General features: G+C 41.0%; 1 protein-coding gene across 9 annotated transcripts in view; it reads right to left on the bottom strand.

Moving 5' to 3' along the window:
- The window catches only part of ptprt (protein tyrosine phosphatase receptor type T), a 258,730-nt gene that overhangs the window by 162,910 nt on the left and 71,244 nt on the right, over positions 1-24,576 (bottom strand). For all 9 annotated transcript variants that reach the window (XM_069169709.1, XM_069169711.1, XM_069169713.1 and 6 more), the window contains exons 8-9: positions 5,357-5,472; positions 4,564-4,744 (exon numbers count right to left, since the gene is read on the bottom strand). In XM_069169709.1, coding sequence (XP_069025810.1) covers positions 4,564-4,744; positions 5,357-5,472 — 297 coding nt within the window. The remainder of the gene's footprint in view (positions 1-4,563; positions 4,745-5,356; positions 5,473-24,576) is intronic.

The raw sequence follows: 24,576 nt of genomic DNA, 5'->3' as shown, positions 1-24,576 counted from the left end.
GTCTACCAAACAAATGATTGAAATGATTTAAAGTGCACAGATAGTGAGCACACTTCTACAACCGCTAATGCACTTCGATTAAATTGTCTTTTCTAAGAGTGACAGCTCTGGAGAACTAAAACACTAAAACAAACAAAAACAAAGCGGATGTCGGTTATTGTTGTTTTTCCTTCGACTGTGATCTTAGGGAAGACCCTGCGCTTCCACGATAACAGGATTAGTAAATCTCATTTGACTGTCATTGCCCTCTGAATAAGGGGATCATTTTTTTTTTCTCTTTATCAGCGCTGGGGGTGTTTATAAGGATATAAACACAGGGATTTGAGATCGGTTTGTATAATATCTGCTGTTTGTCTTTGAGAAGCACTTTAAGCACGGCAAAGCCTGACAGATAAAAAAACAACTCGAGCCACCGTCTTTGGTCGTTGTATCTTATGTCATGGTAAACACATATGTAGTCGGCTACACGGTATTATCGCTGTCTTAGAATAACATTCAACCCTTCTGTTTTTCTTCACTGTAAATTTAACAGATTCTATGGCCTTTAAATTTCATTAATTATTTCACCGCGATTTACTCATGACTTCAGAAAACAAATGAGTATATAATGATGTAAAATATGCAAAATGGCTTGTGTGTAAGGAACATTTTATTGATTTCAAGGATATACAAATTGCCTTTTAGTGCGTAAAAGAAATGCAAACACAACTTTAATTTGTTTGAAATTGCAATTGCATTGTATTTTTGATTTTAAAAGTACTCTGATAACACAAGCCAATAGCTGCGGACTACATAGTAATAGATGCATTTATAACCTAAAAAACTTCAATGCAAAGAAGGCGAATATTTGCTCAGCGTGTTCCACACCAATCCTCGTCCACAAATGTTGCCAACGGGGACTGCTTATCTTGGTCGTCTATCCTCACATACGCAAAAGTTTAACTAAATAATACAAATCTGGACTCTGTTTTATTTGGGTTTTGTAACTGAGCCTTGAAGTCTACGTTGTCATGGTGATTCCGGTTCACTCATAGGGAGACGGAGTCATTGGGAAGCAATCAGGACTCCGAGGAAGGTTTAACACGTTGTCTTCTTTTAAAGGGTATTTTAATGATACTACACAAGTTTTGCTAATGCGAGACAGTTGCGTAACATCATTCTTTTTGGAGAAAGAAAGGTTGAGACAGCCTCGCTTCACTTCCTCTGGCACCCCGTTTGATAAATAAGAGGCCTGGCAGTAAAGCCGTGGTATTGAGCTGACCTGACAGCCACCTGACAGATAGGTGTTTCATCGTTAGCTTAATGGGCTGGTGTGTACAATAAGTGGACATGACATTTGTCTCTGAGGCAAGTCTATGTGTGTGTGTGTGTGTGTGTGTGTGTGTGTGTGTGTGTGTGTGTGTGTGTTTGTTTGTGTGTGTGTTTGTGGCTTCAAAAGGACGGATAAAAGCCAACGTACCGACCTCACTCTTTTTTTTTTCCAATTCGATATACAACCGTTATCGTTCCGTTAAATTGTGTTTTAAGAGTTAATTTAGGCACTGATGTTGATTTTAGATTGACTTTTTTTTTTTGGACGAAAATTGTATTGACTTTGAGTTGAATCGTAGAAATGTTTTGGTGTTTTGCTTACAGTGGAGGTAGCTTAAGGAATTATTCTCATATATCGAGATGTGAAGTGTGAAAACGCACTGCTTGCTTGTTTATACATACGTGCTTAATCTACCAGAAACAGTAACTCACAGTAAGCACAAAAGGTCAAGTGGCAGAATCAACTTCTAAAACAAGAGATATTTTTAGGCGGTGGAGGAAACTCGTGCTAACCAGGAGCAGATCTGTGCTCATCATTTAAGTTTTTTATTCATCGGTTATATATTTTGTCATAGTTCCCATTTTGGTTTATTACATTTATTTTGTTTGAGTGATTTTTTTTTTTTTTATGGTAAAAAAAAATCATCAACAGTGAGACGCTATACATTCTTGACAGTCAAACTTTAATGTGATTTAGCTATTTTTACACTTTAACTTGTATATTTCTTTAGATAAGTCAACTTTTTTTTTTTTGGTAAAATGTTCAGGCTATAAACATTGCGATGGCATGAAGTAGAATTTCTCGAGTAAACAAGGAGAGTCTCTAAACGGTATGGAGCCAAGATAGAAGCCCAGTTTTCTACCATAATGGATGTGTTAAATTAACAATGCTGGTTGCCACACAGTGAGATAGCCAAAGGCTTCTTGACTTTAGCGTGGTTTGGGTTGGACTGTTTGTGTGTGTGTGTGTGTGTGTGTGCGTGTGTGTGTGTGTGCGTGTGCGTGTGCGTGTTAATATGTTGTAAATCCGGTCGGTAAAACAATTAGGAGAGACATGATTAAAACCTGAGAGGCTTCTCACTCGGAGATTACCGTTGTAAACTGGGGAAAGATGAGTCCTTGTGAGCGAGAGAAAAGTAATTTCATATCTTAATTGCAAATCCCTCATTTCACCCCTAAACATAGGTTAAAGTTTATTTCCATTTTTATCAACCAGATTAAAAAAAAAAAAGTAAGAGAAAATCCGTCTATATGTTTGTGTGTGAGAGAGAGAGAAGCTGCTTCGTTTCCAGGAGCCCCGGCTCTATAAAGCCATTACCGTACAAACAGCAATTAGCCTCCGTGTGAACAATTGCTGTTCTGTTCCCTAATTACTGAATTACAACCAGGAGATTAACGATGGTTAAATAAAAAACAATTAAGAACAAAACAATTAAGGCTATTTTTTTTCTTTTGCCTCCTACCCCCCCAAAGCAACTGTTACTCCCCAGTCATGTTAGCTTTCTTTAAAGGGCTTAGGCAACTCGCAGTGTGTGTGTGTGTGTGTGTGTGTGTGTGTGTGTGTGTGTGTGTGTGTGTGTTTAGCTTGTAAAGGTAGGAAATCTCAGGCTGAGATGCGGATGTTCCCCAGAAGCTAAATTCCAAGGATATTAGTTCTGATGTCAGGAGAAGAAGAGCGAGCCCCGAGGAATGTGGGAAAGAGATGAGAGATTTGGGATCTTTATAACAATGTTGTTGTTGTTGTTTTGTTTTTTTTATCCCACTTATCGGGCGTTGCTCTCATGGAAATCGAGTTATTCCGGTTTATCGCGGGGCACGTTGTTGAGAGGAATGCGAAGCATCAATGAATTATTAGCGGCGGTGATGAGGGCATACGCTCTGTTCTGATTGAGGAGAACATGGAGCCCTCTGGAAAGGAAACAGGAGTTTAAAATGTGGCTGCTTTCAGATAATACAAAACGTTTACGAGTTATATTCGAGGCGCTAATAATGCATGTCAGCGTGACCCGTATATGTAGCTTATCCTGCTCGAGGGCAAACTTTTGGATGTTGCGAGGTTCAAACCTGAGTGAGTATAGATCACTTGTGACTGTTCTGTTTCCTTATGGCGGTCGCATTCGTCGCTTCAGTTACTCACTTTGAGAGTTCTTTGCGTCTCACTGTGAGCAGCCACATTGCTATTGTTTTTATTTTTTATATTTATTGAAAGGGGTTTAGGACAAATCAAAAGGAGCTGCTCTCCAATTGGCGATACCTTCGTTCAGGCTCTTTCTTCATCTGTGAATAAACGTCTGCACTTTAACTCTTTTTGCTTAAGAAGTGATCTCTACATGTGGAGTATCTTAAATTATTTTAGAATTGTTAAAAAAAACAAAGTCAAACTGCACAGCATCACGGAAAAGCGTGAAATTTACACGCCTGTCCAACTCGAGCAAAATCTTAAATTGCAACGCTTTGGAGCTGTTGAGGCGTGAGAGTTACACGTTTTGCTGAAGTGGACTGGCATGTGTAATACACGTTTTGTAGGCGTGAAACTTACACGCACATAAATGTCACATGACGATGGATCATGTGACCGTGCTGCTGCAACAAAGGCCTTGAGACCAAGTACATGTTCCTGTAAGTAGAATAGTTGAAACCTTGCAATAGATTAATTGCCACATTACCAAAATCACTACCGGCCAAAACGTGTAACTCACACGTCTCGACACCACCAAGCGTGGCTATCTCACGTTTTGCTTTAGTGGACGGGCGTGTCTGTTACACACTTTGCAGTGATAATTGGTTACGCTGCAGTGTTTATCGATCCTCCATTTTTTTTCAGAACATGAAAAATTCAGCTGATTGAAATCTTAAGATCAACACCAAATTAAATGGTGTAAACTTCTAGATACTATTTCCTTTTTGTTGTGGCTGTTCTCCTTTTTGTCTCCATGCTCTAATATCTTCGCTCTGCTGTTCCTGAATCCACCTGTTAATTACACCCTGTTGTTTGGAATATAATATCTTTCATCACACGGAGACGTACGAGTTTCTCCACCTGGCCTGTTCTCCTTTTGTTTATTCAAAGAAACAAACTGCTGTGAGAGACGTACAATGAATCATCGTCTGAGAGCCAGAGGGTTTCTCCGGGGAGAGACTCACCAGACACCGGAGTGGCTGAAGTTTTCATGAACCAGCTGGTTATGTCATTATCCTATAATAAAGTTTGCTGTTAAACATTTTAGTTACATTTAGTAACTTTTGACTCACCGTCCTCCTCTGTCTGTTTGACTATCTCCTCGCTCTCCTTGCTGCCCTCGGGGTTGGCGAGGACGAGCCGCAGCCGGACCGTGACGAAGGGCCGCAGCCCCCTCAGAGTGTAATGCGACGACGTCTGGATCAACTCTTCGGCCGCGAACTCTTGCTGGTTGAACACGTACTGGTACTGCACCTGGAAAACACAGCAAGGTGAAACGTGACATTCATTCCACTGTAACCTTGTCGAAAACCATTACGAGAAATTCACAGCTGCCCTCTTGTAATACACGCAACCTTGCAATTCTGACAAAATTGCTTAGTGGAGAAAAAAAAAATATGAATTCGGTGTTGCTGAACTCAAAGTCACAATTCTTACATGGACTTAAAGCAGTGGCATTGCAAAGTGTTAATAACCTACAATACAATATTGGGATCTAAACGTTGAAGGAGGTGGACATTCACTTCAAAAAAAAAAATCCAATTTTAAGTGAGAATTTATATTTCAGTGAAAATTAAAAAAAATTATAATTTCATTCAAATTCAGCAGCTTGTTATTCCCCTGTTCTCTTTCTCACATTTTAATGCCACAAAGAGTCATTTGAAGTTAAAAAAAAAAAAAAAAATCTAATACATGACATGTATTTACACTTAACTGGTAGTTGACCTTCTGAAGATACATTTTTTTTTATAAATGCCTCCAGTGCTGAATAGTAAGACATAATACTTTCATGTTGGAGATTAATTCATGTCCAGGAAATGTCACTTGCTCTCTTTTAGTTTGTAGTAAGATAAATTCAAAATTTACCGTGAGATTGTAGCTGTGGCAGCGTGTGACCGCGTACCCAAAAGTCTCCCACTGAATCGTCAGCTGGCGGGCTCTCACGTCCACCACGTTGACGCTTTGGGGGCCGTGGACTGGATCTGAAAGAGAGGGAGATGGACGGAAACAAAAGTTCGTATTTTAAAATTTAGATTGAGAGACAGTAGCTCCCATGCAAAAAAAAAAAAAAAAAGGTTTTGGAGCTACGGATTCCATGAAACCACAGTTTCAGTATCTGGAAATACTCTTAAACAAGCGGTTGAACTTTGACCACCGGAAGGCTTTCAGGGGTCTAAACTTCTGAACTTCAAGTTTACAGCTAAATCTTTCTATCCTGTCGGCAAAATGCATCCTAGAAATCACAGAACTACTGTTTGGAATTTACACTCGATCACCGTAAAGATCATTTTGGTGCCATCAAAATATAAAAAGTTATAACCCAACTAAACTTGCATTTCAAAGGAAGCCGCAATCCTTCGGTAAGAGGCTTCCTTCACCATTTTATCCAATAATCTCCTCAGCCGTAACTATTGAAAATTCCTATTTCCGTAAATTTTTCACATCATCACGGTGAATATTTATTGTGTAACGCGAAAGAAAAGTCCCACTTAACTTTCCCCAGCACTTTTAAAATGACATACACAAATGAAAACTCTTTGCTCATCTGAACATTTAAAATGAACCTTTCATCGAGCTTGTTTGGACGAGACTGTAACCGTCATGCATTTTATTTCCTCATAGTAAATAGTAAATCATTTTAAATAATAATAAGATAAATATTAAACAGCTACTTGAACAAAATCCAATTAAATGTCCCATCTCAATTGCAACAAGGACAGAATTTTGGCATGAAACAGATTTCCAGAGAGTGTATTTATTCAAGGACACTCTGATGAGACACGGCGGCGGTTAACAGGTTCATTGGTTCCAACCTGTGATCTATTCATTAATGGACAGCCGGTCTGACCACTAGGCCGTGCTGCGACATTACAGACAAAACCGGTAAGGCCGGGATTTACCACAAAGGACCCCGTATATTAATCTGCAGACATTTGGAGTGGCTGTTACTGTCTTTGGGTCAACGTGATTTACACAGAAAAACACACTCACGCACAGAATCAGCTTTTCCATCACCTCTGAGCACATGACATTGACTCGCATCCGTTTCCTGGAGACCTAACCCTAATCCTAACTACTGCCTAACCAAAACTCTTACCCTAACCTTAATCTAACCTTACCAAATTTGAAAATGTAATGATTTATATCGTGGGAACTTCATTTCATCAGTCCTCCCAGTGTAAGAGAAGTACCCACACATGTATACGACGAAAAAAACAATGAAGTTACACGCCGAACCGACAACCTACAGCCACACGCTGAAAGCAACCTGCACACACAACAGCACACCACCTGAAACATTGCTCCAGTCATAATTTATAGGCTCATCTCCAGGTTTGTGTACCACAACAGATTGCAGTTTATAACAAGCTCGTTCCAAACCAATCTTTGTCTGCCTAATCAGTTTTCTATCAGCTAACGATGGCAAACCAAAACAGGTCAGTGGAGTAATTAGAGAAGCTGTAATAGCTGCGCTTCTCCATTGACAATGAAAACTTTACTCACAATCTACAAAAGCTGGGGAAAAAAAAAAAAAAAAAGCACAGACACCTACACAGGAGAAATGAGTTCCGGCACTGAAGTGCAAACTCATTCATTATGTCTTGTAATTGTCCGAAGGAAGAACTCGGCCAATGAATTAGTGACATTTGAGAGTATTCGATCATTTTGGAATCCTCAGGCAGGATTTCACCCTCAGAGTTTTGAAACTTTTGAAACTCTTCACTGTCAAACCCAGAAGATAAATGACTAAATTTCTCTGTTTGTATTGGTTAAAAACCCAGCGAGTGGGAAATGTACCAATTCACCTCGCTGAAGTGTCCTCGATTAAGATACTGGGTGCATTGGTAGGATGACCTTTCAATCCAAAAGGCTGATCTTTTAATCGTAAAGCTTTGTTCCATTAACGTTGTGTAAAACATTACAAACATTTTGCTTCTCAAATGTCCGAACGGAAAGTTGAATTCACGAATTGCTTTTTAAATTTTTCACATTTTTACCACACTACTAACATTGCTCAGAATCACTTTAGTAATCAAAAGTTCTTACCAATTTCATGGTCAGTAAGTAGTTATGATTTCCTGTTTAAATTTGGTAAAAGCCAAAGAAAATTGAAGCTTCCTCTAATAATTAATCAAGCTCATAGACTTAAAAGGAAATTTTACCCATGCTTTAAACCCAAAAGGCCGTGTATGAGTGCAGTTGAGCACATTAGAAGATTGTTAAAACAAGCTACTTACTATAAATGTAAGATCAGTCTAATGGGACAAGATTAGACGATGGCACCACGGATAAGCCATCTTAACGGCCATCCGAGACAGGAAACAAGACACCGTTTCTTTTGTTGGTGTGTGTTTGTGTATGTGTATGTGTGTGTGCTAAACAAAGTTTTTTGGGGGGTACTACTCGTAAAAATTGCCACAAATAATGTTTGTTTACCAATTAATATGTACATTTCTCTCACTGTAACTACTCTTGCTCATAGTTTCTTTAAACATACTTGGCGGAGGTTGTTCCAAGCACCGTGGAGAATTTTGCGGCTATACTTCGGTGGATTTAGACGGTCTTCTGACTTTTTTTTTTTTTTTTTTAATGTAATCCCACTATGGGACTCCGCCGTTGTTTTGTCTGAAGACAGATTTTTTTTTTTATGACTTTGGCTGAATATATTTAAATACAAATGTAAACATCTGTTTATACGTCTGCTGCAGAATGTGAAAAGTTACATGAGGCGTATAAAGGATGGAGCTTACAAGTTAGCTTATCTGCAAATCTGACTCATTGGTGATTTTTTTTTTTTTTTTTTTGAGTGTTTTTGCATTGCAAATGTTTGCGTACAAGTTTGTGAGTTTGGAGACTTTGCAGACTTTAGACCCCCCCCATCCCCCGGGGGCAGTTTATGGTCTGAAGAGTCTCCGTTTCTACTTAAAAAGACCAAAGCCTGTACGGAGTAATCTCCCCGTTCCTGGATAAGACTGTGGCAGACTGACATTTGGCAGCCAAGAAAGCTTCAGGGGGGGGTGGTGCTGCTATAACTGACGTATAACCCAATCCTCAGGTCAGCAAAGCAGGCTGTATGCTTTCACACAGCCCGCATACTGTCCGGGGAAAATAAGAACTTAACTACGTCTGACTGAGGCTGATGCAAATGGACTGAGGGGTTCCACTGGCTGCATTTTCCATTTTACTACGTAAAAACAAAATTAAAAAAATACACCTCATCATGCAGCAATCAGGATGAAGAAGAAAATACAACAATAAAAGGAAACGATGAACAGGTGATTTGGTTTTCAGCAGCGGGGGAGTGCACAAACTTTGAATTGCTTTTCTTTATATTAATATACACACGCACACACTACAATAAGGTTAAACAGATCTCTTTACCCACAGACTGATGGTAGTTTCAACACTGTACAAACCCGTCTCCAATAAGAGTTGGGACGCTGTGTAAAACGTTAATAAAAAGAGAATGCGATGATTTGCAAATCACATAAACACATATTTACAAAGACAAAATATAAAATGTTGAAACCGAGGAATGTTATTGTTTTATGAAAAACGTGCTTATTTAGAATTTTTGAACCACTGTTTTGTTTTTACAACACTGTAAAACATTTACAATTTCTCTGTTTCAACATTTGATGTTGTCTTTGGTCTATTTTCACTTAAATATGGGTTTACGTGATTTGCAAATCATTGTTTTTATTTACATTTTTTACACAGCGTCTCAACTTTTTTGGGAAACGGGGTTGTAGTGAGAGGACACTGCAGCGGACAGAATCTGATAAGGATCCTGTTTTCTGAGTTAAACTCCTCTGGAGAACAAATGTGAACTATTCTGTAATTGAGTATGTTCAATCAGATAAAATGATGTACCTATAAAAAGAAAAGCACACACTGTAATTCCTCCCATTACAGAGACATATTCACTCCTCACTGAGCTAGTGAGTGAATAACGCAACCAGTCTGAGAACAGCAATACACTGAAGCACTCTTTGCTGCAATGAAAAAATTCTGAAAAAAAAAAAAAGAATCAAACCACATTTAGTAAATCATATTTACGCTCAGAGTTTTAGAGAGAAACAGGCCAAAAAAAAAAAGCAGCCAACCAAATCCCCCATCGCCAACCATCACCACAAACCGCTTAATCCAGCAGTTTTACAGTTGGATATGAAGGAAATAATCTTTCAGATAATCTGGCTAATGCTCAGTTGGACCCCCTTTAAACAGATTGCTATTTTCCACTTGGACAAACAGAGGGAGGTAGATTCAAAAGAAAGAAAAAGACAGAGATTCCACCAGTCAATTATCATTTTAATTAACTTTACAGCTTTACTAAGTATTATATTGTATTATAGTCATTGATACCCGTTTTCTTTTTCTTTTTTTTAAGGTTGTCAACTAAATCTTAACAATCCTAAAATGCATTTCCAACGTTGTTTCTTCTCCTTAGAATCCAAGGTCAAGTTAAAAACCCTTAAAACATATATTTTTTGGGGAACTGCAAAGGGAGGGAAATTTTAGAGGAATAAAGTATAGAATTGATGGCGAGGTGCTGAGAGACAGATTGGGAGGACGAGAGCAGGAAGGGGTTATTTGAATTATAACTTTGTTTACATCGTTAAGTTGATGATGGTGTCTCGCCGGCCGCCCTTGGTCATGACAAATGCCAGATTTGCCACATCATCCATCTGATTTATTCCCTCTTCATCCCCTCCCCACCCTCTCTTCCCTTATATCCACACGCCTTTGAAATTATTCTTTCCTCCATCATTTTCAATCTCTCTTTTTTTTTGCATCTATTCTAGACCTTGCTAAAAAACCTCCCATGGACGTCAAAGACTGGTAATGATGCGGTATGAAAAGAGTGATGAACGAGCTGAATGTGGGAAAAAAAAGAGTGACGGGACGAACAAAAGAAAAAAAAAGGAATAGAGTTGATTTCCAAATATGGACGAACAAGCCGGATGTGTCGGTGATAGCCGGGAGTAACCAACGAATGGGGGTAAAGAAAAAAAAAAGGCATCAAATGACAGATGGGGGGTGGGCAGAAAGAAATAAAAGATCAGTTCTGTATGCATGGAGGAAGAACACTTGTACACCTCCGGGGATGCTCTCTCAGCACTGGGCGAGGCTTCGACCCTCATTAATCAGGACCGGTCAAGGGTTGGCATGTTAGCTATCGCATGCTGTGAGAGGCCATTGTAGATGGCACAGCTGGCACACAATGTGACAAGGCCGAAACAGAGAGGCATGTTGCGGCCAGACGTGAACTCCCCCCCTCGCTGCGATGGACCGGAGGAGTGGTCCTCGATGATGAAAAGGACGGAAGCGACATCTGGCCGATGGCTTTTCAGATTGTCCCTACAAGAAAAACAAAGTACAAATAGCACTTGACTGCCATAAGTAAAGACGCGGCCCGCCGGCTGCAACTATCGACGCAACTATCACAATACCTTCCAAAGCCTGCAGTGATGGCTGATGTTGAAGCGTTTTGACTGGGTCGTATTTACCGTGTACACGAGAAGAGTCCGTATGAACGGCGCCCTCTTGTGGTATTGTCCAACTCCAACTTTTCTATAAGCCTCGGGTTCACGTGTCGTGGCGTGTTTGCTGACGTTAGCGGAAACGTCAAGAGGCCACGGAAGTTGTTTTTTCGTTGGATGTTAAGCTAATATGTTGTAATTTTAGTCACGCAGTCCTCGTAACTTGGATAATAGCCTACGTGTAAGGAAAATGTTGATCTTCTGAACGGCCTCATCTTTTTCCCTCTGTGTCTTTGCATTTCCTGCATTTTCGTAACCTGCCTGTTAGCTCGCTTAAATCATTAGCCTCTGTGGCTTCTAGACGCCGCCCATGTCGGCAACGGTGTATTTTTACGTCCTAACCGCTTAAACGCCGAGCATACGGTGAAAACACGCGGCTTCCCACATCGTAACCACGAGCTCACGAGTTCCATTTAAACGTGGCGTCGGTGTGTTACGGACACACCGGTCACCGTAGAAAACTATCATCTAATATATGATAACAGCAACGTTTAAGCGTGTAATAACCAAGCCCTTTTTTTTTTAGCGCTTAACTTTTCGAGGCCGAACTGTCGGCGATCATCTGCACAACGTTGGCTAACGAGCATATGCGCCAACGGTTAGTTACTCCCCGCCGATTTGACCCGAGGTAGAGATAAAGTTGTTTTGCCTGTCTTTGAAAGTACTTAAGGGCCTATCGGATGTTTTGTCAGGCAGCTATCTAGTTCAGGGGCGGGAGCCTGGTGAGGCATTGTGTTTTGGGATGCCTTCCTGAATCTGATGAATGAGCAGCAGAAATGGAGCCATTAATCCAAAGACTTTAGGGAGCTGTTCCAGGGAGAAGAGCGAAGGAGAGGAAGAGGAGGATGTGGAAATCAATCTTGCTGCCTCCCCATACGCTCCCTCGTCCTCCTCTACGTTGCTCTCGTGGTTTTGTCTTATTCCTTTAACGTCGTCATTTTTTGTTCTTTTTTTTTTTTTTTTTGACATGTTTTTCTTTGCTACCATTAATTGTTTATTTCTTATTTTGTCTCGGTCGATCTTTTTCCCCCTAATTTATTTTTCATACTTTGCATTTTTGTGCTTCTGCAGTCGGTTTAAATCGATAGAATCTACATTGCCATTGGACAAATTAGGAGGTGTGGAATCGTCCGATGCGAACATAATTCCCAGGATACAGGGATATGTATTGTTTTAAGCTTGTCAAGGATTGCGTACTTGTTGCTGTTGTTGCTAATTAGTCCTTATCGATCTTCCTACATCATCTCAAGGCAAAAAAAAAGCGGGAGTTCATTGAAAAAAAAAAAAAACTGGAGGGTGGAACAGCCCAATAGGGAGTGAAAAAAACAAAACATAATACAGGGATACACTCTACCTCCAGCTAAAAATGTGCAGGTCCTCTTCAATAAAGCCTTGTTTGCCTTGCACACATGAACTCAGTGATTCATGGTGGTATTTGCAAGTGTGAGTTTAAAAAGGAATGCCAGTGGTTTCCTTTTCTCTTTCTTTCTCCTGTGGCCTCTCGTGCCTCTGCTGCTCTTTCCCTCTCGCTTGAGTTCTGTTTTTAATTCTCTTTTCTGTGTTCACAAAGACCTGAAAGGCAAAATCAAAAAAAAAAAAAGAGAGACTAAAAGAAGAGTCAGTGTCAGAATAAAAACACAGAAGGCTTCCCTCTGGGAGAACCATGGACAGGACAAGTCTCCGTTCAGGGCTGTGTGTGCGTGTGTGTGTGTGTGTGTGCGTGTGTGTGTGTGTGTGTGTGTGTGTGTGTGTGTGTGTGTGTGTGTGTGTGTGTGTGTATTTGTATGTGTGTGTCTGTATTTTTTATCTCAGTGCGGGTGTGTGGAGGGAAATTACATATGACTAAAACTACAATTGCCAAAGGCTAGAAATACAATTAATACGAGATCATAACCAGCTACTTTCACGGGGCGCACACATACACCCACACACCCACACACACACACACACACACACACACACACACACACACACACACACACAGAGACACACACACACACACAAATACCTGAGGCTCATAGCTTATACAGCATTAGCTGTGTGACCGTTGATATGTTGCAGAGGCTGCACTTTTAATCTGCATCCTCACACCAAAGAAATAACAGCCTAACCTCTACCTAACACACACACACACACACACACACACACACACACACACACACACACGAGCAAGCCCTCCTGTGAAGATGACCCTCAGAGGCAAGCAAGAAAGATCAGACGAAAACCCTCAGAGAGGCTTTTCCTCCTCTTCAGATTTGACGTGTGTGTGTGTGTGTGTGTGTGTGTGTGTGTGTGTGTGTTTGTGTGAAGGGTTTTTACTGCATCGTCCAAACTGAAGTACCTATTATCCTTTTCATATAAATAACAGATTTGACCCATCACATGGAAACACACTTGCACACACACACTTCAGTACTTTTTTTCTCCGATTCACCTCATTAATAATAAAAAAAAAAGTGAAGTAGATAATGTTTCATCACTGAAATGCCTCAGTAGCATCATTATGGCATTATCAGCCTCTTAATCATGACAGCTTTAAGAATGTCATCAAATTGGCTCATTGCCTCCACACACACACACACACACACACACACACACACACACACACACACACACACACACGTTTCTCAATAGTGTTACAAATGCCTTACTCTACACATGTACAGTCAGCTGTAACAGCTACATACAGAGGAACACAAATGTAAAGATACAAAAACACACACACCCGACTCATCCCCGACACACTCACACACCGAACCCGCCAGCAGACAAGGCGACACCCCGGAGCTCCGTGCCTTGGATAAATTACATTAAATCGACTAGCAGCAGATGCCTTTTAGTGGATTTTAATTACGCCTCGCTGCATGTAACCAACCACGGAGAGTTAAACCGTAACTCATAACTTCCGACTTAAGGACGTTAAAAGTTTACAGAGCTCCTGTAAACTTTGAAACGGCACTAAATCTCATTTAAGATCAAGATTTTAAAGATATAAAGACATCACGCTTATTATTGTCAAGTAACTTTAGTGGCACAATAAATTACAAGAAATTGGGTGTATAGAATCACATGAAGTTCATTTTGGTTAAATTCTCCTTTTACTTGCTTGTTAAAAATACATTTTCTTTGTTTTCATCACGGCATTGTTCAGACTGCAGGCAAATCAGATGTTTTTTTTTTTTTCTCAAATCAGATCATTAAGACAGACTGTCCACTTTGTTATTTGTAAATTAACAGATCGGATGCATGGGTTGCCGTGGTAACGACATACCACATAGTTGTCCACTACAGCACGGAAATCTACATTTTCTCATAGCGCTCTGCTAGCGGTAGCATCGACTCCGCTCGCTTTGTCTTTCTAAAAATGACGTCGTCACCGTGTTGCCGTGTTGCAAGTGACGTGAAAAGCACCTCCAAATGGAGTTTGGATCCGGGAAGCAAAAATTTGCATTTGATGTTCTTGCTGTTCAGACTTTCAAAAATCTATCTGGATCCATCAATCGGATTTGGGTTGACAGTCTGAATAAAGCCCAAATTCTCTTCTAGGTGTTTCTGATACATCACCTGACAAGCAAAGATGATTAATACAGAAATGTTGAAGATTTCCACCAAAGAACCAATGAGGGCCAGTGCCTCGTTCTGCCGAGTATCTTCTCACCTTACTTGACACTGAGCAAGGCGAGATTTTAAGTTACAGAAATCCTGACCCCTGTAGCTTTTTTTTGTTTAAAGTGAGGTTGATTAAGAACACACGACCTCAGCGATCTCCGCTGGAGTCCAAAAAAGAAAAAAAGCATCACATCGTACTACAGCCGTGTAATGATTTGTAATACCGCGGCATCTTCCGCGGTTAGGGCCGTAATCCCTCAGCAGGACAGGTGCACGATGAATGTTTACTGTGATATCAAAAGCCGCAAGAAGAGGCGTGCTCAGAGCCAAAACTACGCGGTGATGTAATTCAAAATGGAGTGGAAAGGAAATCTATTTCCAATCCCGCTTTATTAATGCCATCGCTGCCTGTGGGCAAAGGGAAGGGACAATGGAGTTGTACCAATTTGCAGGATGAGGGGGACCAGAGTGGGGGAGAGGGGGGGCGGGGAGGTTAGAAACAGAGCAAAAATAAGAAAGAAAAACAAAAAAAAGAGAGAGGAAGGAAAAACTGTGGAAAGACGAGACGCAATACGAAGATCAACGATCTAAGAAACGTGAAAAGTACAAAATAAATAGAGACGTAAGGTCAAAAAAGGAAGTTTATCAAAGACTAGACACAAAAAAAGAAGAAAAGACATAGATATAGTGATGGAATGGAATCAGAGAGCCAGAAGGGGACGAGAGAAAGATTTAAAGCAGCGACATAATGAGCCAATTGATGGTGAGGGCCGAAGGGTTAAGCACCTGAAGCCAGCCAGTAATTGGCTGAGAATGACAGGAGTGACGGGGCGGAGAGATACAGGCTGCGACCTGGAAGGAGAGAGATGGAAACGGAGAGATAGAGGGAGGGAGGGAGGGAGGGAGGTGCCGCATGTATTCATCTTCAGATATAAAATTCAAAAAAAAAGGAGGGATGAATGGGGGGGGCGCTCGAGGGCCCCCGAACAGAAGCACGAATACAGCTGCTCGTTACAATAATGTCACTAAGCCAATTATATACCGAACAGTCAGATTAAATTAGAAAAGAAAATGTCTTCTTTTTTTTTTCTTTTTTTTTACTTCGAGTCCTCAAGATAGTTTCGAGGAGCCTTGTGACAATACCTCCGGTGGGTCTCGTGTTTTAACTTATCTTTTTTTTTTTTTTTTTTTCTTGATCACTAAAGCAGGATCCACTTGAAGGGGCTTTTTAGAGCTGTGCTATAAAGGAGTGGATGGGGGGGGAGGGGGGGAGCTAGATTCAATCCTGTTGAACAGCGTTTGAAATTTTGTCTGTTGTTATTTTTTTTTTTCTTTTACAAAGACCAACAATGATCCGCGTCCCCCTGTTGATATTTTGTTCTGGTTTGCTCTGCTGCAGCTTTACTTTCCACTGTGCCGTCAGGAACAAGTTCTAGCCATAAGAATGACAATAATGAGTCGACTTTGTCACCAAACCGACACTAGTTCTTTACTAAGAGCCAAACCAAACCATGCTCCTTCAGTTTTTATAATAAAATCTCAAAATCATTGAAGGGGTAAAACTAAAACGAGTGCGATATGCTTCCTCGACCATTTTGTAGCCTGATCTAAAAAGGACAAAGGTTTAATTAACGGTCAAATAGTATAAATGTCCTTTCTCGGTGAAAAAAAAAAACAAAGGAAGGCAAGATTAGACAGCCCTATTTGAATTATCATTGAAACACGTGTTCAAGTAACAGCAACGGGACCAATTCAGCATTGGCTTCAAGACTGCAAATTGGAGGCGCAATTACAAGGATCAAAGAAGGATTTACTCTTAACTTGAAATCTAGTGTGACTTCTGGCTGTGGTAATATTTAAGGCAGGTTTAAACACAGGCTTAAGAACAGCTATGTTACTAAAAATCCAAGACAATATAGAGAAACATCCAATTGTCTAATTACAGAACAAGACCTCTGAGGCGTCTGAGGAAAAAAAACATTCAGCGCAAACGCTCTGAACTGCGTCACGACGGCACTTTGGTCAACGCGGTCGTGATTCCACACCAACACCGCTCACCGAAATTTTTGCTTACCGCGACTTCTTCCTGTTCCCCAAAATCTGATGTCAAATTCGCTCGAGTTTCTGGCACGTGGATAAATCGCAGACTAGCAGTAGCCGAGTGTTATGTCAAATCTCAGAAAACATGAATTACAACATTTTAAAAGGTTATTTAGGAATTTTTGCCCAAATGACGGCAAAAAGAAAACCCATACAAACCCTTGCTTTGACAGTTCTCTTCTCAGTTTCTCACACGTGAGGTCGGAGCTTCTTGAGTTGTTATGATAGTAATTTGCTCTAAAGCACTACCTGAATTATTATGGCACCTTTTTGCGAGGACTAAGCATTTACAACGTAGCATTGTGCTGGAATCTCTCAAGTCAAGATGGCCATTGTAACGACGTCTGCTACGCCACATTAAAAAGACACTTCAGATCATTAACATAAACTGTGGCAGCTCGCACACCATAAATTCCGCTCACATTTAAATCTGAATTATCACAAAAACAATAATGTGGCTGGCTTTTCATGCGGCAGCCACCTTTTGATTCTTGCACATAGAAAAAAGCATAACCTCGACAGCTCCCTTTGACAGAACTGAAGTGTTGGTCTTCAAATGTTTGGCTATAACTAAGCAGAAAAAAAAAAAAAGAAGAGACGAAAACCCTTCCTGAACTTTAAAGCCACTGTGGCTGTTTTTTTTCTTTTTTTTCTCCATTTAATGAGTTATTTCGTTTCTTTATCCGTCTGCAGATCGAAGGGACAACAGAAGAGGACATGTTTGGCTTTATGCTGAGACACCCCTTTCCAAATGTCACAACACCGGCGGCGCATCGAGCGAGAATCTTACCATGCACCCGCTGTGTCTTTGTGAGCGTCGCTGTGTTCGTGAAGTTCTTGTTAGCAGCGTGCGTGTGTGTGTGTGTGTGTGTGTGTGTGTGTGTGTGTATACATGGATGCATACCTGTGTAAATGTATGTGCATTGAAAACCAAGGCACGACGAGACCATTACAGTGTTTGCGCATTTACATTTGTCTTTGTCTATGTTTGTAGATGAGAGTGCTAAGTGTCATTGATTTTTGTTTTGTCCACCGGTTTAATGGGGGAGTATCGACAGGCCTCCCCATGACCCGGCTCTTCTTCTATTGAAAACACAGGCGGGAGAATGGGAGTTATTGAATCCTGCTTTTTTTTCAAGAAAAATAGTTGCTCAAAGTTTGGGAGGGAGAATAAAAGTAGTGATTCCATAATTAGCGATCGAATGCTCACTTGCGAATATGAAATCCCAGCAGCTTCCTTCCCCGTGTTCAAAGCTAATGTTTTATTTTCCCAATGACCTGCGATTAGCAATCACTCGTTTGAAAGATGCGGATCTCTTGTGAAACTGATTTTTTTTTTTTTTTTCCTCAGTGTAGCTGTAGTGCTGGTGTTGTTTTTAGTGATGGGTTAAAGGTTGTCGTAATAGTTTCGAAATTAAGCCGCAGTCTACGCCCAGTAGGATGCAACTACTGGAAAAGATTCTCTACGGAGAGGGGCGGGACTCGTAAATTAGACGTCGTACCTGTTAAACCAATGAAAACAATTTAATTTAAGGACTTCCTGGAATTTCCCAAAGCAGAATAGATGGTAGAGCCTTTCCTGTCAAACCATCTCCCAGATTTGGTATTTGAGGCCAACAACCTTTCAACTTTTTAAGATCTGACCACTGAACCATCCCCTAGATATTGACCACAAACCTTTCCTATAAACCTCACCGAAGAGCTGAATCTCAGGCAGGATTGTGGATGTTGAACCTTGATCTCTGGTGTCACTTGATGTAGGACTGCCATCCGCCTCAACCATGAATCCATGGGATTCCAGTGCAGTTAAAAAAAACAAAAAACAAACATAGCAACTCATTCATTAAATAAAAATAAATGTCTTTAAAAAGCGATTGTATTCTGGACGCAAATCAGGAATTAACCCCCTCAGGTAGGGTTTGTGGTTACATTATTTTCGAATGTAATTCCATGCATTTTATTTGTTGAATCCAAAGCTGATATGACTTGGTATCAGATGATAATATAGGGTAGTAAAAAGGACAAAAAGAAAAAACTCTTTGCAAACCCTTCCATGTACTCATTATTCTGACATACATTAATCATAACCTTGAGAAAGGTCTCGTAGATAAACTCTCAGTCGGATTTACTCTTAAGCAACTTTGAAGCAGTCTACGCAAATTTTGAACTCCTTCGTCAAGGGCTGATGAATGAATACGGCATGTTTGTATTATTGAATGCCTTCGTGAGGCAGCGAGGAAGCTTTAATAAAAAAAAGCCTGACAAAGCTCTCATCAGCATGGCTTTTATCCCGACGGGCCCCCGTCCATGGCCACGCAGCAGAAAGGAAGAAGGACAGACTCAATTTATCATTCACAAATCTGAAATGGGAAGACAAAAAAAAAAAAACGAGATAGAGTTTTGGGCAGGCAAAGAACTCATTCGGCAGATTTTAAAATTACACGCTCATTTCTTTCAGTTCGTTGAGAGAAAGGTGGTTTTACTGGCGAGGAATAAAGAAGCACTCATCGCCAAAGCAAACACAATATGAGCAGGAGCAGATAGCAAGCGACGGCAATGAGGCAGTAATAATGTCAATCTTTTCCCTGCACCGCACACATTATCATTCCTCTCTTTGCGTCTTTTATTTCCATCTCAAGCTCCATCTACCCCCCCTCCTATTTGTATTCCCTCCATCCGCCTCTTTTTCTCACTGATTTCCTGGCAGAATTTGTTTGTCCTTCATGTTTTCAAAATTTGACTCTCCATCCTTTTTTTTTTACCCTTTCTGTTTTCTTTGTTTTTCTTTCCTCTCGTCATCATTCTTTTTTCTCTAATTTACATGCGCCTCTACTGCCTTCCTCCCTCCCCCCTCCAGCTCTCATCAGTTAGAAAACTGGACAAAGAACAGAGAGGTCACTGAAGTCTGCTGGCTTTCGCTTAATGAGCTCAACATATACGACCTAAACCTACGCTCAATGAGACGATACGCATTTGTGGATGTGAGGATGTGTACAGCGCACTTGCATGTGTACACACACACACACACACACACACACACACACACACACACACACACACACACACACACACACAAACCCAAACAATCTGTCCTCTATTGGCTCTTGTTATCTGCTCTGGTGAGTGAGCGCCATTCACTTCCACTTCATTGGTAAAAGACAGAGTATGCGAGTGTGTGTGTGTGTGTGTGTGTGTGTGTGTGTGTGTGTGTGTATGTCTGAGTGTGTCTGAGTGTGTGTCTAGCAAGCTACAAGCTCATAGTAATTAGAAAGACAGACAGAGCCAGTCAAGCATGGAGCACACTGCTAATGTTGGCCAGATTACCTCAGCGAGATAGGTGTGTGTGTGAGTGTGTGTGTGTGTGTGTGTGTGTGTGTGTGTGTGTGTGGGGGGGGGGCATTTAACTAATGTTGCATTGATCAGTCACCTACCTAGCGATGTGTGTGTATTGGTTGGTATGTGTGTATGTGTGTGTGTGTGTGTGTGTGTGTGTGTGTGTGTGTGTGTGTGTGTGTGTGTGTGTGTGTGTGTGTGTGTGTGTGTGTGTGTGTTCACCTTGACCAATCCATTACTTGACTGCTGGTTTGATTCTTGCCACAGACCCGTGTTGCATGCCATACACACCCTCTTGCTACTTGTTTCCTGCCTCTTCACTTGACTATCCAATAAAAAAAAAAAAAAGGCCAGCTCAAACCAGGTCAAACTGCAAAACTGCTGACCGAGGCATAATTTTGTGGCTTTCAGTGGCCGAGAGCGCACATAAACAGACCTGTCTAAAGTCCCAGAGACAGGTAAGGTGGCTGTCCTTCGTATTTCATCCCACTTACATTAATAAATAAGACATTATTTCTTTGTTTTTAATGTAATCCTCTGATTTCAGTTGATCGTATAAAAAATGATGCCGATACCCGTCGTATTGAATTAGATGTGAATCAGGGAGTTGATGCGCAGCCATAAAAGAAAGAAAAAGGCAATAGGGTTAACTACAAATTAATTGCAATTAAATTTTAATATAAAAGGGTAACAATATAAAAAGCCTTTTCATCTACTCATCGGGTTTAGTAGCCAGCCATGGAAAGGCCCCCGGTGCAAGTCATTTATTAACAGCGAGACACCATTGACATGTAGAGCTCATTGGTCTTCATTAGTGCTGTTAATAAATGAATTGCATCGGGAGCTATGAGTGTGTTTGACTTACTTATGCTCACTCCTCAGCATTGTTCACAGCACCTCATTTCCATATATTGGATAATTATTGAAGAAATATCAATCAACATCCACATTTCCAAAGCCTCCCGTGATATGTCGTCCTCTAACGCTTCAAAAACCCTCGACGCTCACAGCGGAGACTGTTGAGACAAAAAAGTCGCCCTCATCAACAAGTACTCTCAGTGCTGGCCCACGGGTACAGTGGAATAAAATATGTTGACACTTAAATGCTACACTCGTAAGTATTTTTGGTACACCTCATACAAAAAAGAAATGATCTGCTCAAATAGCCGGAGAAGTTTCTTACACAAGATGTCTTTACAAATTTGTGACATTGACAGATTTTGATGAGGTTAAGGCCGCATCGGAAAAATATGTTTTTCACGGCTGAAGAGGCGAAAATATTATTGCATGATGTAGGATTGGAATTTTTCTTTATTTGAAGTAAGGGCCAACAGGCCAAACCACTTGACACACTCAGAAATTTTGAAGGAGCTCAATACAGTTTAATTTTTCTCTTTCTCCCCAATCTTTTATCCTTTTCCTATTTACTGGATTTTATTCTCCTTGATCACCTCGTTCCTTCTACCATTTAATATTTCTTCACACCGCTCTCTTCGGTCCGAGAAAAAGCAAAGCTTGCGCACACACACAACGGAGAAGTGGAACTGTGAGTGAAGTGGAACTGTGAGTGAAGTGCTGGAAAGAGGAGGACAGAACGAAGGAAGAACTGCCTCAAATCAACTCATACAGAGTCACAAGAAGCCAGAAAAGCATCAGTAATCAGCATGAATTGACTTCAAACTCACACACAAACACACGCAAACAACAAACACTCCACTATGAAGATATGTTGGTTTGTTGTTACCGCGGTTTCTGATGGGATGTGGAAGCGGTAGAAAGCAATCAGCCCTTCTGTCAAATAACTCAAAGGCATACAAATACTGTGGAGTTTGTGAATGTTTGTAACTTGGATTGTTGTTCGGTATCCAAGCCTCGGCAAAAAAAAGAAAAAGAAAAAAGGGGGATGTTTGTGTGTCTCTTCTTTTACTGATGAAAACTGCCATGCAGCAATGACTGCTCTCACTAGGGGTCAGACAGCATGAATTCATCGCCTGCCACCTCCACCTCAACGTGGGTGTGTAATTGCGTGTGCGTGTGTGTGTGTGCATGTGTGTGTGTGTGTGTGTGTGCTGGCAAACCCCCTTGTGTGCACATTTATTAGCCCAGAGATTGAAGCAGTGGGTGTTCGAGTGGCGAGAGAAAAAGGGAAACGAGCGCGCGCAGCCGGATCATTTTTCTCTATTATTTTTGATGTGTTTCTAACAGTTTATCGCATTATGCCGCGAAACCACTTCGGCAATATTGTTAATTTGTTGGACGTTCACGCCGATAAATCACACTGAAAGTAAACTTATTGGAGAGAGACAGAGAGAAAGAGAAAGGCAGAGTGAAAGCCGAGATAAACAGATAGATTTGGAAACAAAGTGATTTGCAAATCTTAATTCATATCAATGTTGTAGATATAGAAAAACCGCCTGTCGGTACAAACATTTTGAAACAGCCCAACAGCGCCAACTACAGCCTCCAAAATTACCATGAAGTGAAGTCATCACCTTTGAGCCTCAACAAAAACTACTGCGTGGGTAAAATACTTAAGATAACTATAAATATTAAAAGGATATGACTCTGTATAAACTTCTGTTTTAGTTTCAGAGTATTGATTTTGCATATAACTTGTGCCTCCAGCTGTGCAGAGAGTAAAAAGAGCTTACGGTCTATTTTTTTCCTTTTTCTGTTATTTTCTTTGACTCTGTTCGACAACCCACCTGGACCCCCTGCTGGGACTCCACAGCGTGACCCCGGGCCGCGGCTTAAATACACCGCTGCGATAGATAGAGGTTTAAAGATAGCTGTCTGCATCGTATAGACTGCTTGGTATGTGGGAACGGCAAAATTAAAGCAGCTTGAAATTTCCAATAATACTTTAACCCCTTTACCCAAGCTGATGGACTTCAGATTTCCTTTCTTTTTTCATTACATTTTTAGGCCTGAGAGGGAAGTTATAACCGGAGATTAAAAAAATAAAACCGCTACCTTACAGTCGTCCGTACATAGCCGAGAGTTTGCTTACTCGTGGTGGCTAACTGGCGTGCGGAGGCTTTTTAGAGCCAACCTCTAGTGGCACTCGGTGGTATTGCAGCTCAAAGCACTTCCTTGTCGGCCTCATTTTAGAGACCTGGAAGCTACGAACACTTTTATATACAGTTTATGTCCCAGTCTCGTCCCGTATCAGCAAAAAGGCAAATGTCGTGAATCTGAATCGACTCATATTAGGGAAAGAGTATGGTTTTGATAACATAAAAAAGGCGACGCTAACTTGTAGCAGAAGACGGTAAAAACTGGCTTCGTTTACAAAAAAAACCACATCTTTTCCTCAAATAAAAATAAACTGTTGCCTGCAATATGGGAACTCAAGGCACCAAAAAAAAACAAAAAACATCAGAAAAGCTTGAAAACTGAACCACCACCAGTCTGATCCAGTTAAATGTTTTCTATTTTATATCTACGCATCTAAAGACTTTTCTTAAAGCAAAGGGAATGGAAAAGGACAAATAATTAGACTCTGATGGTTGGGTTTGACCGAGCAGTTTGGTTCCTCTTGGAGATGAGTTTGAAAAGTGTCCGGCACAGCATCTTCTGTATCCCAATAATGACATCGGCATGTGCTTCCAAACCCAGAACAGAAGGGTCGAACCTGCCGAGATGGGAAGCCGGGAAAGTCGATCGCGCGTACGTGAAGTATGGCACGAAGGCCACATCTATAAACAGTTGTGATTTAACCCCGCGGACAAGCCACAGCTCCGATGAATGATTTTCGGATGTCACAGCTCTAATACACCGCATCATGTCCCCGAGTACATCACTAACCTGTCACCGAGCAGAGGGAACGTTGAGTTGTAGGCACCACCGGGTTTTTTCTGCAACTGGTGTGATTTAGTTTTTGTAAGTAAAAATATGCAGACACATACGACTTTATACTTTGAGCAACTTTTAATTAACGACTTAATACAACAGCACAAAGGTTGTACGGCTGTTTTTTCCTTCCTGCTCTCTTCTGCCTAACCTTTCCGTCACTTCCAGAATCTGTGTTTTTTGTCTCCGCACGCTCCTCCCTCATGCCGTCTCTCACTCGTTGACACCGTCAAGTGGGCCCTCATTAAGCGCCAATCAACGAGACCGCGAACTCCCAATCGCCATAGCAACTCGTTATCACCTTGACCTGCCGCCGCGAGAATCAAATGTTCAAGCCTCTGTCTTTCTCCTGATTGTTAGCGCCATTGTTTGGTTGTGTTTTTCTCCTTCTCTGAGCCTCTCCGGTGGATATTTGTGGCGTTGCGGTGCTAATGAGAACGTAGTGCCATATCAAGACGGCTGTAATCACCTTGTTTTTTTTGTTTTTTTTATAGAAGTCTCACCTCAGGTTTGGCCGACCCTTACCAATCCATCACCGTTTCCGCTTGATTGCTATCATTAGATGTTCTCTATTAGTCGTCTTTGTTGCGATTGTTGCTCTTTGGAAAGATTGTGCAAAAAATGACTGTAAGGTGCTTCAAAGTAGTT

The sequence above is a fragment of the Embiotoca jacksoni genome, unplaced genomic scaffold (assembly GCF_022577435.1).
Source record: "Embiotoca jacksoni isolate LCO1_2020_lvr unplaced genomic scaffold, fEmbJac1.0.p SCAF_46, whole genome shotgun sequence".
NCBI lineage: Eukaryota > Metazoa > Chordata > Actinopteri > Embiotocidae > Embiotoca > Embiotoca jacksoni.
This window is presented reverse-complemented; position numbering and strand designations above follow the sequence as displayed.